Here is a 13,066-nt window from a genome sequence, read left to right on the forward strand (position 1 = left end):
TTCATACATCTGGTACTTACAGTATCCATCATAATCTTCTTCTGCAACATTGCCATTTCCTTGCGAAGTTCATTTTGGGCACCAACCAGAAGATTTTCATTGCTCTTCTCCAGCTCTTCCATGCTCTGAAATTAAGGATAATGTTAATTCAGAACTCCTCAATGTCAAGGGGTTAATTTAAAACAACCAAACAAACCAATCACTTTTCATACTACAATTTAATTTTACAGTGATCACAGGTAATTGATGAGTTTGTCACAAACTTGGCAGAGTTTGTGACAACATACATACAGGACTTCATACTCTGGTCTACATTTCTATTTAACCAGTATGCATCCTGAGAAGAAAACAGAACTCTCCAGTCGGCCTCTGTGAGGTCTCAACTACTTAATTCTGCATTTCAATTAAGATAAAAGTTCAACAAGAGGAGACTGAACAGACATCTGTCAGGAATTCTAGGAGTTCAATATTCTGACAACCTTGTGGGACTCGAAGTGAGGAGTATAAACCCCACTATGTTTCTTTGCACACTTCTCCCCAAATAACCCAAATAAAACTCCCTGCTTATCTTCCCTTTTTTACATACAATACACTGACCTCTGTGTATGTGTCTAGTTGCATTTTCATTAATTTGTATTTATCTAAGTTTATTTGAGGCTTGACTTCTACCTTTTGATCTTCTTTGAGGAGAAAAATCAAAGTAATACTTGACCTTCTGGTCAGTTTTTCCTCTTTGATGGAAACATTTTTGACATTTTGGAATAGCTATTATTTATTAATGCTTCTGTAATGTACTCAGTAAATTCTGACTATTTTAAACTAAGAGATGCTCCATTATATTTTTATTTTTAATTTATTTTTAAATTTATTTAAATTATTTATTTTTAATTTATTTGATTTATTTTTTATTTTTATTTTATTTAGATTTATTTTTATCAACTACCAGGCTTGAAAAAAACCCAAACCAAACACCAAGCTTATCATAACTGAAATTTCAAAACCAGCTAGGAAATTACTTGAACTGAAATTAAGGTTTGTCAAACTGACAGATTGAATCTGCCCCATATACTGGGGCCATGCAGCTGATGAAGCCACTCCTGGAGTGCTGGGTGCAATTCAGACTCCTGAGTACAAGAGAGACAGGGACATACAAGACAGAGCCCAGCAAAGGGCCATGAAGATGATTAAGGCACAGAAGATTTTCTCTTGTGAGGAAAGCCTTTAACTAAAAAAGTAGAATTTTTGTGTGGTTGTAGTCAAAACAGTTTTTTTGCTTTCTATTGAGTATGTTAGTTACTTTGTTAAAGAAATACCAAACAACTTAAAACACTGAATTAACAGATCTTTCTTAAGTGATATGATAAGGATCAGCTGCCATCCAAGAAGAAGATTTACCTTTAAGAATTGCTCATAGAGTTGCTTAATGGTTTTCAGTCTCTGGCTTTGAACTATTCTTGCCTGTTGAAAAACTTTTTGTTGCTGACGAAGCATATTCTGAAGCAGAAACGAAAGAAAAACATAATTGCATCAGTTGTTAACCAGAGTGCTTGGACAGCACACCAGTGTCATTTTTCAGAATCAGAAATTCTGCCTTCTGTGCCTTGTAACATGGATCTCTGCCTGGAGAAGTTACCCTGGCTCTTATTAACAAAAGTAAGACTGAAGACTGGACTAAGCCCCAAGTCACCTCCTGAGGTCTCTTGCAACCTGAATTACCCCTGTAAAATCCCATGAGGATTGCTATGCCCTGCATAGCTTCTTTGGGTATCCCAGAGGAATGCTACCCAGGGAAAAGCAAACTTGCAAATGTGTTGGCGGTACAAACACAGCAACAGCACATGATTACATTCTATAGCTCCTATCCTCTTTCCAGTGATCAAATTCTCTTACATTTATTATATACAGGCATATTTTTAGGCAATGTATGCTAAAAGACAACTCCTTTCCTTTATTCCTTTGTCCCTGAACCCAAAGACTGGATGAACAGAAACAGCACGTCTTTCTTCTCCTTAAATGGTCTATGCTTTCCTCAATCTGTATGCTGGCTTAGAGCATCACTTAGCACTGTTGACAAACTTGCAATGAAGTTTATAGATGCACCCCTCTTTCCAAACTTAAACAATCATATATTTATATTTAAACTACATAAAGTATTTTTACATTTCTTGAGTATTGAAACAACAGTATTCCCTCTTTGTGGAAAATACAGTGAAACTCATGCCATGCTGGAAACTCACCACTAGTTTTTCTTCCTGCTCCTCTGCCTTCTGCACATCTACATCCCATTGCTGAAATAAAGTCATGAACTGCTGGGAGAACTCATGATTGAGTTTCTGCCTATAAACAGACACTATCTGTAAGTATGACATGCTACAGGGAATTACAAGGAAAACTAAGGTTCAACATACACATGGAATGGAATAAAAGCTGGGATAGATAAAGAAATAGGCTATTTTGACATCTGACCCCATTTAAATATTCCATGTTTTGAAAAACTGAACACACACATACACTGAGTGGATGTGGAATATATCTGTAGAGACAGCACTCCCATAAAATACTGGTTAAAAAGAAATAGTAACAACTCTTCCTAACTGTGTCAGGTTTTCTGAGATTTACCATGCTTTTCTAATCCAATTACAGATGCTTGCTTTAACACAAGGGGTTTATGATGCAAAACTGATAAGCTCTCTTCTTAAAATCCTGTTCATACAAGGTTCAAATACAAATAAATGTAGAACAACATCAAGACAGTTACAAGTATTGCTGACTTTCAGATTTTAGCTGTCTCCTTTTTCACTTTATCTCTGGTATCAGATGTAGTAAATAAATATGCCTTAAGAAGTGAGTGGAATGTTAGGCAAGGTGAAAATTATTTACTTTCTTGAACAGAATGGTATTAAAGTTTTACTGAACATTTTTCAGTTTTCAAGTAGAAACAGAAGATTCCAAAGTGGAAAAAAAATCCCCACATTATTTTAAAATACATAAATAACATCAAAGGTCTCTTTCCATAAAGATAAAAGCAAGCCCTGCTCTCTAAAGTACCTTGCTCTCAGAGTTCCAAATCTTAAATTCGTCTGTTCAAAAGAGAATGTGCTAAACTCTTACTGTCAGATTAACAAAGTGGACACAATGGGAGGCAGCAGAGGCCCTGAGCAGGTTAGTTACAGTACTTGCTCTTGCAAGGCCACAGACCAACTATCCATCCTGTGACCCAGAAGGGAACCTAATGAACCTAATTCCACAGGCTTGAAAACCAAGAGCGAAGGTCACCTTTGCTCCTGCTGCGTTTTCCAAACGTGTTCAATCTTCTGGTTGCTGGTTTTGAGTGAGGCTTTTGTATACATTTCTAATCGTTTTCTCTTAGCTAAGAGAGCCTTGTTAATGTCAGCTGAAAGTCAAAGGATATTTAGAAATTAGACATGCTGAATGCATTGTGCCATGTATTAAAAAGGCTGATCAGTTACACTCTGGAGAAGCCATGAGGTGTGTTCTAGCGACACAAAGCTCCTGGGATCTGACCTGATGTGGTGAGTGTCTCTCAGCCTGGCTATGCCCCTATGCCCCTCACATGCCCTAACCAACACCTGCTTCAGAGTTATATGCAAATTTCTTGCATTTCAGAAATAAATTAAGGTTAGCATGTGGTTATTATCCCTGTGAATGTTCTGAATGAATAACTATTTTTATATTTCAGAGAGACAGTACTTTTTAAGTATTAATACAAGTTACTGTGTTTGTTTCACTTCAATTTACATTTGCAGATGTATGAAGTCACAGTTTAATATAGTAATTTCTTTTCCTCCTTGCTGTAGATTTCAGAGTCAAACTTCTAATTTGCTGAGGCATCTGCCTCTGCTAATGCCAAACCATTATTTTGTGCAGACAGCATCCTCTCTCTGATCCATTCATCTTCCCTCCTTCCATTCTTCCTTTCTTTCCTTTTTTTGAGTCTTAAATTACAAGTAATCATAACTTTTTAGCACTGAAATCCTCCTCTTATCTGAACTGCCAGATCTCTAATACCATTCTAATATGGAATAAAAAATATGTAATTTTGTGACAGCCAAAAGTCCTGACTTGTACATTAAGGAGTTACTTAAGCTCCTCTTTCGCCTTAAATTTGACAGACAAGTAATGACTGTGTACAGGTTTCTTTTATTACATACAATGAAAGTATTACTCAGCTAGTTAGTGTGTAATGCTGGCATTGAGATGGTTTTCCTTCCTTCCATGGCTTTTTGATGTTTGCCTCCTCTGTGATGGGTATTGTACATTCTTTACAAGTTAAAGGGGTTTTTTCTCTAACCTGTCACTATCTAGAATTCAGCTGGTAATTTAACTAGGTAAAGCCACCTGAGAATCTGATTATGACTATATTAAATCCTGCTAAGTGACACACAAATCTCTCTTCACTGGATGACTGGCATTACTTACCCTTCTTATCTGGCTGTTCTAGAAACTCATATTCCCTCTGACTGCTGAAATGCCCTTACCTGCTGATCCCCTGTTCTCTAGATTGCTGCAAGTTTTAAGTACAGACTGTTCTCTCATTCAGTATCACAATTTAACTCTACTTCCAAAATAACTCGTCTAGAATTAGAACTCCTTGTTCTCCTTTGCTGTTTATATGAACATTTACATTCCCCTTATTTCTCCCTCAAGTCCTGCCATCCCCAGTATCCTTTATGTCAGTGTAACAGAAAGTTAAATGAGACCAAAACAAACTGCTGTTGTCCCTTTTCTCTACAACATATTTACTACGTCTTAAATTTTATCTTAAAATTGGAATTGATTATACAAAGCACTCAAGCATCTTTTCCTTTGTAATTATCTACACTTATAAGCTGTGACTCATTAATATGCATTAACAGTCCCTCCTTTCCCTTTGCTCTCCTTAGCTGTAACTTTTTTTTCCCTGAAAACTGGCTTTATTTAGAAATGCTAAAAAATCCTACAAAACCTGGTCATTTTATGTAAGTCTTGAAAGTTGTTTTATGGTAAGTAACTACTTTCAACTCTGCAACTTTTTTTTTTATATATTAGAATATAAATGTACTTACCTCCAAATCTCTCCAACATATTCTGTACTTCACCCCTACAAAATAGTGTTTAAAATTTTTATTTGCCCATTTTCTGACTTTAGAGTAAGACCTATTCAATATGCTTAAACCTGATTTTATTCACATGCCTATTACTTTTAAGCAATGACAGAACTGCCACGGCCATAGGATCATTATATTCCTTTTCTCCTCCTGTGAAAGGTTTTTTTTCAGACTAGTCTGCTCTTAAAAAAAAAAAGCTAGAATCTATTAGCTTACTCCCTAGTAAAGAGGCACTATTAAGTATTTAAAGGGTCTTGAGTGAGGGGAGTCAGTAAAAAAATTAATTATTCCTTATAACAAAGAAAACAAAAAGGGTATTTGGAACACCAAATGAAAACAAGTCCGTCTCAGTCAGCATGACTGGCACAGTAAAAATATCCAAGGCAAATAATATCAGGGTTGTTTTCACATCTTTAAGATGGCAACACCAGTGTGTAAGGCAGTGTTACAATAGAGTAAAACCAGTATTTTCAACTTAACAGATATAATCTGTTTGAAAACTATTTCAGCATGTACTTTTTATTACATTTACTCTGCCCATGAATATTAAATTTTGTAAGATTTATCTGTAAAAAGAATTTATTTTTCATGCAGTATTTGGATTGTTTATAGTATTAGTAATATCTTCAAGCGACTAAAATGAGAAGAAAAAAACTAATTTAATGAAATTATCATCAATCTAGAAGAAAAATAATCTTTTAAAATAAACAAAATTTTGTAAGAACTCACAAATATATCAATTTTTTTCTGCATGTTAAAAAAGTACAAAGAAACTGAAGAATTGCTGTTTTAACATGCTACATTTCCTTTTTTACCTAGAACTACTGTATTATCTATCATGCAAACAAAGCTAAAGTAAGCACAGTGAATACCTTAAGTTGGTACCTATTTAAGCCCTGCTTATTTTGGAAAAAGCCCCCAAACATCCAGCCTTACCCCACATCATCTGGAGCATGAGTAGTCACCAGAGGTCTTTTCTTTCCATGCTTGTCCATTACTGCTGTGTCACCTTAATAAAGAGGGATTGTAGAAATATTTACAGAAATACATTTTGTGTTGCTTGTTGGAGCTATTAGAAGTGTAATTATGTTCTGTAATGCCATTTCCCTGACCATGTCTCAAGGTCAGTTCCCATCAGTCACACAGGCAGCTCCTATCTCTGAGTCTGCAGTTGACAGATGGAGGTGAATTATTCTGCAGGCCCAGATTGGAGCTGGCGCTGCTTTGAGTTCTCTGCCCTGGTCCCAAACAGTTTCACTTTCTCTGTCCACTGCTGCACCATTTCTTCCAACCCACAATACAGCAACCAGCAGAAAGCTAAAAATAACATAAAAATTATAAAGTCCAATCCGAATTTTGCGGTACTGTAAAATAGGTACTGTAATTCTGTACCTTTAAAAAGCAAAAATCACAAATATTTATATTATTTTGAAAATTACCAATCAAAATTACACAATAGGAGCCTGGTGGTGTCAGGTATTACAAACCATGTTTTGCTCAGGCCCTGGTTGACTCAGAAGTTCTTCCCTTCTATTCTAAATGTGATAAAATTCACATTTTACAAATGTGCTAAAAAAAGTCATATAAGCACCTTCTCTAATATCTTCCTCTGATCCACTCAGTTCCTTTCTTTCCTCCTCAAAGTCATAAGTAGGTATGGTCTGATCTTCCTGTGCTGGTTTACCAGCTTTTCCTCCATGCTTTCTTCCTGACGGTGCCATGGTGAGATCTTTTCTTACTGAAACAGTATATTGTATTTGTGACATAACTCCCCCCCACAATAAATTGAAAATCAGTATGTTTTCATGCTTACATAGTCCTATTATGGGTCTTTTAACAGTCTACACCTGTAGAGATATGTAAGCAGTCAAACTCGTTTAGTTTTGAGGTATTCCACATCAGTGATGCTTTTAAAAACATGCTAAAAATGCCAGGGCTGTTAGGAACATACGTGATTCTGCTGGGGAAAAAAAGATAAACTATCCATTTTCTGAAGATGTCTGCCAGCTTAGCTTCCATAAGGTTTATTACACATTTTGTCATATCCAGTACTGCATTCCCCAAAAGCTATGCCAGTATTCTACTGTCCAAAATAGAGAAATGATAAACCGTAGGGAACAATGTGATTCTACAAGCCATCCCACACTGTAAAGACAGAGATACATAAGCTTATGCTGTTTTTTTTAAGAGCTGGGCACCTTCCAGGTTCTGATTTATCTTTCTATATAGCTATTATACCTCTGCATTCTGTAAGTAATGCCATTTCTACACTGGTAAACATTTTTACACATAGACTACCCTCTTTTTAAAAATATAGTTACTTATTTACTTCAGTAAACCTCTCATTCTAGACACAATCCAACACAGCTAGAAATATCAGTAGATTTTCTACTAGCCAGGGCAGAGACACATCTGAAAATTAGGTTCACACATGGAAATTGAGGACTGTGAGCTCCTTCCAACATTATCAACTCACCTTAACGCACCTCAGTTTCCTGTTTTTGGTTTTCTTTGTTTAATTTTAATTGTTTGTCAATAGCTGTGAAAATGTTTTTTAATCCCAAATTCCATAGATCTGTACAAACATGGTCCACTATGCTAAGGAAGGAACAGTGCTTTTTTAATACCAAGCTTTTTCTGAGGTTGAAGCTTCTCAATGTAGTATGAAGATTTTTAGATTTTACAAGTGTCTTGGAAAACAAGTGTATTTATTGGCTGGAAAATCAAAAGCCCTTGCATTAGAATTATCCTCCAATTAAAGAAAATTGTCAGGACTTAATCTGCTTTTTGAATATTGATTGTTGAGGACGTGTTGTAAAGGAGGAGAGGCTGGTCCATAGTGTCTGGCTGTGCCTGTCCCTGTGCTGCCATGGCACTTTTAACTGCAAGCATCTATTTTATCCGACGTACAGACGCTTTTCTTTGCACTAAAAATGAGTTTACAAAGAAGAACTTCTCAGTCCCCCTCAGCCAGGTGGAAAACAATCCTGCCACCTCACACGCCCACACGGCCCTTGCCCATCTCGTGTGGGTACCTCTTTTAGCCGATCTGAGTGTCTCCAATCCACAGGTGTGTATTTCAACAGTGATTTTTCCACCACTCACCTCTTTTTTCCACCGTGCCCCAAAAAGAAACTAAACAAACCGGTGCTGTGTGGGGCTTTTCACCGTGGGGACCGACCTCAGACAGCAGGGGAGACTCGGGCGCTCAGGTGCACCCTGAGGGGACTCACAAGCGGCAGGGCCGGGGCTCCTCGCAGCCCCCGCTGCAGCAGAGAACCAAAGCCCCGGGCCCCGGCTGCCCTCAGGCCCCCCGCGCTGCCGCCTCAGCGCCCCCGCCGCCGGGAAAGGGCGGGAACGGGCGGGCACGGACTGGGCGCGAAAGCTCAAAAGCTTCGTTCCGCTTTGAGAACGCAGCCGTGCTGCTAAGTACCATTAAATCATTGAAGCCAGAAGGGTTTAGCGGAAAAAACATAAGGATTTTTGACATAAAGATTCCTACAGTTTCGTGGCTAATTTACCAAAATGTATGAACTTTGGTTGACTTTAAAACAAAAACGGCAGACAAAACTTCCATCACTTTTTAGTTAATTCCAAAGCAAGCCAAGTATTTTACAATACATATGCACATACATTTTGTACATCATCCGATTACAAAAAATTAATGCTTTTTGAACACTGCTAATACAATTAAGTGAAGATATGTCACCAAAAATTTCTGCTTGAAAAGATTCAGTACCCTTTCCCACACAAAACCACACTACTCCAGTATCTCAGCAAAATACAGGGCCAAACCCTGTTAAATTTAAAAACACCACAACTTTTTAAGTCAGTACAAATATTGTTTTATGAAGTGAAACACTGCTCTCCATACTCTTCTACTTTGAAACAGTTTGTTATCCATTCATATAGAGGCACTTTTGCTTTTTTATTTACAATGCTTGTAAAATATTTTACCTTGATCATTTTCCTTGATTACAACCCTTTCTTTTTAATCAATAACACTATTTCTTTGTGTATTCTTTGGACTATAATACACCAGGTATAAAATATCTTTCAAATAAACCATTAGATGTTGTTATGGTATAATTTTTAGTAGCATACCTTTTCTTTGAAATACCAATTATAGACTATAAATAGGGAGATGAATTGTCACTGTGCTTTAAAGAATGTCAACATCTACAAACATATTCTAAATTTAAATGCCAAGTTATATAGTTTTCAATTTTCCCCAGAGGGCTAAAAAAAAAAAAAGCAGCAATGACAGAAATTTGCAAAATCCTTTGGAATGCAAGATCAAGGACTTCTTAAGCTGATCCCAAACAACTTTTCTTTCCAACATTTTATCTAGTTGGCAAAATCCACTGCAATAAATGCAGTTACATTTTTTTACGTAACCCTTTTTATAAAAAAGGATAACATGGCCGTGAACTAAGAGTTGTAAAGTAAGATCTGTTGAAAACTGCCTATGTACAGGTGTCCTGCAATTATTTGTTGTTTTTATTTTGCATTGTCACAGCTCCAGCAGCTTTCATGAAGCATCATGAAGAGTACTGCAGAGATTCGAATGTAGGTGCATGATTTTTTTTTTCTTCGTATCAATGTAGTTAAACAGCAAACCAGAAAAGACACTTATGAAAAGAGACATTTAAAATGCTTAATCACAGCTTGAGGTAGACTGATCTCCAAAATAAAGCTCTTCTACACTTTGATTCGTTCATGACCAACTTCTTTTTGGATCCTTCTCCTTGGAAAAATCTTTCGTTTAAGTGCAATTAGCTGAGGAGAGAAAAAAATACAATATGTAGTTCTCTGCTGGGCTAAAGGTCCACAGCTGGTCAGGTTTTCATTCTAGAAACTATCTAATCTGTACCACCCACGGTATAGACACAGTACTATACTTTTTTTTCTGATTATACCAGAAAGGCATTTTTTACTCCAATTCATCGATTAGATGGGCACATTTCCACTAGACTTCTTAATAATCAGAATACAAGCAGAAAGTGAAAAATACACCATGCTGTTATTCTGATTATTTTAAAGGTAATTTGTGTATTTAAATTAACACCAGGCTACATTCTATTTTTAAAAGATCAGCACCAAGCTGGCATCTTAAAATGGTAGATTCCTAACTGTACCACTGAGTCGAGTTCCCCTTCCAAAACCAAGTTTCTAATGGAGTTTTCTAATAAAAAAGGCTGAAAATCAAGGGAAAGAGTCATGCAAAAGTTACAGGTAGGAAAAAAATAATAATCAAAAGCCAACCTTTCAAGAATTACACCCTCTTCATCAGACCACGGAAAGTGTTACTTAAGGCCCCAACCTGCAAAGAATTACCCATATGATTTGTTCCATTGACTCCCTCTGAGTTTAGCAGGACTAATCATGTTCAAGAAAGCCATTTTAAGCTTGCAGAAGTCAAGCCCCTTGAGTCAGATTCAAAACCTCTTGAATTCACCAGGAGTCTTTGCAATTACTTTGGGAAGTGATTTTGATAAGGCCTTTAAGTAACTTAAGATCCCCTTCTGGACTAAATTTCCTTCCTCTTAACTTACTATATGCTTCTACCAATATCCGTGTTAACAGACCAAGAATTTCAAAAACCATTACTGAATTTGAGCAATCAGATTTAGCACACTGGTGATGGACTTTACTGTCCCAAGGCCCCTGAGAAGGTGCCACTCTCCTTCTCCCCATATGACTCCCTTTTCAAGGAATCTTAACACGGTGACTTAAAAATTAAAGCAACCTAATCATGAGTCATGTAACATATTTACTTCTTTCATGAAGGGAAAATCCTGGCTATTCTTCAAAACCTACTTAAAAATTCCATCCAATGTTATCCTGAAGATTCCACAATCTGTTAAGTGTTATACATATTTGATAAGAAGACATTAACTTTACCTGTTCAGCAAAAAATGAGATGACTGTAAATACAATAAGTGTTACTAGAACACAGTGCGTCCAGAATTTGAGTTTGTCTCTATACGCCCTCCTGCACAAAGAAAGAAGAAAACAGAAAGACAGCTTTATATATCATAAATGCAAATATTTAAAGAGTTTCCAAGAAACATGCAAAGAAAGTTTTTTCCAGTTCTTAAAGCGTGACTAAAAAGAGGACATAGGCTCTCTCTTCACAAAGAGCCACATAGAAAGGACAAGGGGCAACAGCTATGAGTTGGACTGGGAGAGGTTCCATCTTGATGTAAGGAAATCTTTTTTACAGTCAGAACAATCATTTCCAGAGCAGTCTCCCCAGAGACAGGGTAGAGTCCGTACCACTGGAATTTTCCAAGATATGACTGCTCAGGATACTAGATCACAGAATCTTTTAGGCTAGAAAAGATGTCAAAGATCAAGTCCAACAGTTAAGCTAACACTGCCAAGTCCACACAAAAACTACATCTCCAAGTGCCACATCTACTTGTGGCCACTATGGTTTTGCAGTGACACTATGTCCTTTTTGACCGAACTGCAATTCCCTCATGTGCTACAGTTATATACCTGTAGCCAGGACAGCTGAGAGCTGGCAGGAGACAGTCCCATCTAGGCACCTTTTCCCCTGAAATGTTGGACCAGATGATCTTTCGAGGTCTCTGCTAACTTGGGCTGTCCTGTGATTCTGAGAACACTTTGATTTCCACCAGCACTTTAGCCTGCCTTAACACATCTTGGTAGAATCACCTTTGGCTACAAACAAGTCAAAATAAAGTGTCTTTTTGAAGCTACAAAAAGTGTTGATGGAGAGTCTCTAAAAAGGAGCCAGCACTGTGTCTACTCCTCCAGCACAAATTTCTAAAGCTAACTGCTGAAATGGGTTTGCCCCCTGCTCCCTCTGCCACTACTACAGCAGGGCTTGTAGCACTACAGTCACACCTGCAATCCTTCTGATTCTTTCTACAGCTCCTCTAATACTTTCCATTTTCTTATTAACAGCTATTTCTCATGACTTGGTGATCAGCAACAAGTTTAATTGGATTAGTCTTGTGTCATTTTTGTCACTGTATCTGTCAACGTTCTGCTTGTCTTCTCAACTACTACAATTTCTTCAGTTGTTATTTATAAAAAGACAAGAGAGAAACACACACAAAAATCTCATATATTATGCAAAAATGAGACATACATATCTTTTCTGATTTTTATCCAGATGGTTATTGCTATGTGACAGATTGAAAAAATATCAATTAGTTAGTAAGAAATGTAACAATGGTTTGGGGGTTTTTTGCATTTAAAGAAAGCCAGAATTTCTGTTTTATAAACAAACAAACAAACAAAGGAACAAACCAACAGTTTTTGTTTGCAGTAGGTTAGGATCAGTCATCAAATGTTAATGACTATTTAATCACTGGAAAAACCCAAATCCCGCAGACCTCATGTTTTAGTCCATTCAAATCTTACCACCTTATTTTCACTGTTAACTCCTTCATGACAATACTGGGGGAAACCATCTTGTTAGCAGTATCTTAGGTAATTATATATTACTGCACTACAGTAACTTGAAAAGAACTGGTGGAACATACCATTCTTGGAGTTCATGCATGTGAAGGAAACGATTCCGATATTCTCTTGGCAGTTCAAATTGGGAAGGGATGGGAAACATCGACTCATAAAAATCCCTAAGCACCGCCTTCACTGTTTGTGCATCCTTATGATTGTGATCAATATTGTCATTTAGGCAAACAAATTTTCTAGAAAACAAGATGACACTGTTAGAGTATTTCCATGATAATATGGCAAAGGTGCTGCCAAACCAATAACACAAACATAATCCTTTAAAACAAAATTGAAACCATATAATTTTAAAACTAAACATATATATTTTTTATTGTTGCATTATTTTAAATTAATTTTATTTTAATTCTAGGAGCACTAGGATTGACAGCAAGTCAAAACAGAAGAATCCAATGACAGGCCACATTTTTTATATAATTTTTATATAATGCTGCCATCTAATGGGC

General features: G+C 36.8%; 2 protein-coding genes across 5 annotated transcripts in view; both read right to left on the bottom strand.

Annotated features, from left to right (window-relative positions):
- SYCP3 (synaptonemal complex protein 3) overlaps positions 1-8,536 on the bottom strand; it is an 11,737-nt gene extending 3,201 nt beyond the window's left edge. The window contains exons 1-6 of the mRNA XM_063395695.1: positions 6,045-8,536; positions 5,067-5,101; positions 3,277-3,394; positions 2,238-2,337; positions 1,396-1,494; positions 21-125 (exon numbers count right to left, since the gene is read on the bottom strand). Coding sequence (XP_063251765.1) covers positions 21-125; positions 1,396-1,494; positions 2,238-2,337; positions 3,277-3,394; positions 5,067-5,101; positions 6,045-6,103 — 516 coding nt within the window. The 5' untranslated portion in view covers positions 6,104-8,536. The remainder of the gene's footprint in view (positions 1-20; positions 126-1,395; positions 1,495-2,237; positions 2,338-3,276; positions 3,395-5,066; positions 5,102-6,044) is intronic.
- Positions 8,537-8,675: 139 nt separating this feature from the next.
- Positions 8,676-13,066, bottom strand: part of GNPTAB (N-acetylglucosamine-1-phosphate transferase subunits alpha and beta) — a 50,048-nt gene continuing 45,657 nt past the window's right edge. For 3 of the 4 annotated variants that reach the window (XM_063395690.1, XM_063395689.1, XM_063395686.1), the window contains exons 19-21: positions 12,629-12,796; positions 11,013-11,103; positions 8,676-9,887 (exon numbers count right to left, since the gene is read on the bottom strand). In XM_063395690.1, coding sequence (XP_063251760.1) covers positions 9,810-9,887; positions 11,013-11,103; positions 12,629-12,796 — 337 coding nt within the window. In that variant the 3' untranslated portion in view covers positions 8,676-9,809. Of the gene's footprint in view, positions 9,888-10,373; positions 10,432-11,012; positions 11,104-12,628; positions 12,797-13,066 lie in introns of all 4 variants that reach the window. The other variant, XM_063395688.1, reaches the window with a different exon arrangement.

This window comes from Prinia subflava, chromosome 4 (genome assembly GCF_021018805.1).
Source record: "Prinia subflava isolate CZ2003 ecotype Zambia chromosome 4, Cam_Psub_1.2, whole genome shotgun sequence".
Lineage (NCBI taxonomy): Eukaryota > Metazoa > Chordata > Aves > Passeriformes > Cisticolidae > Prinia > Prinia subflava.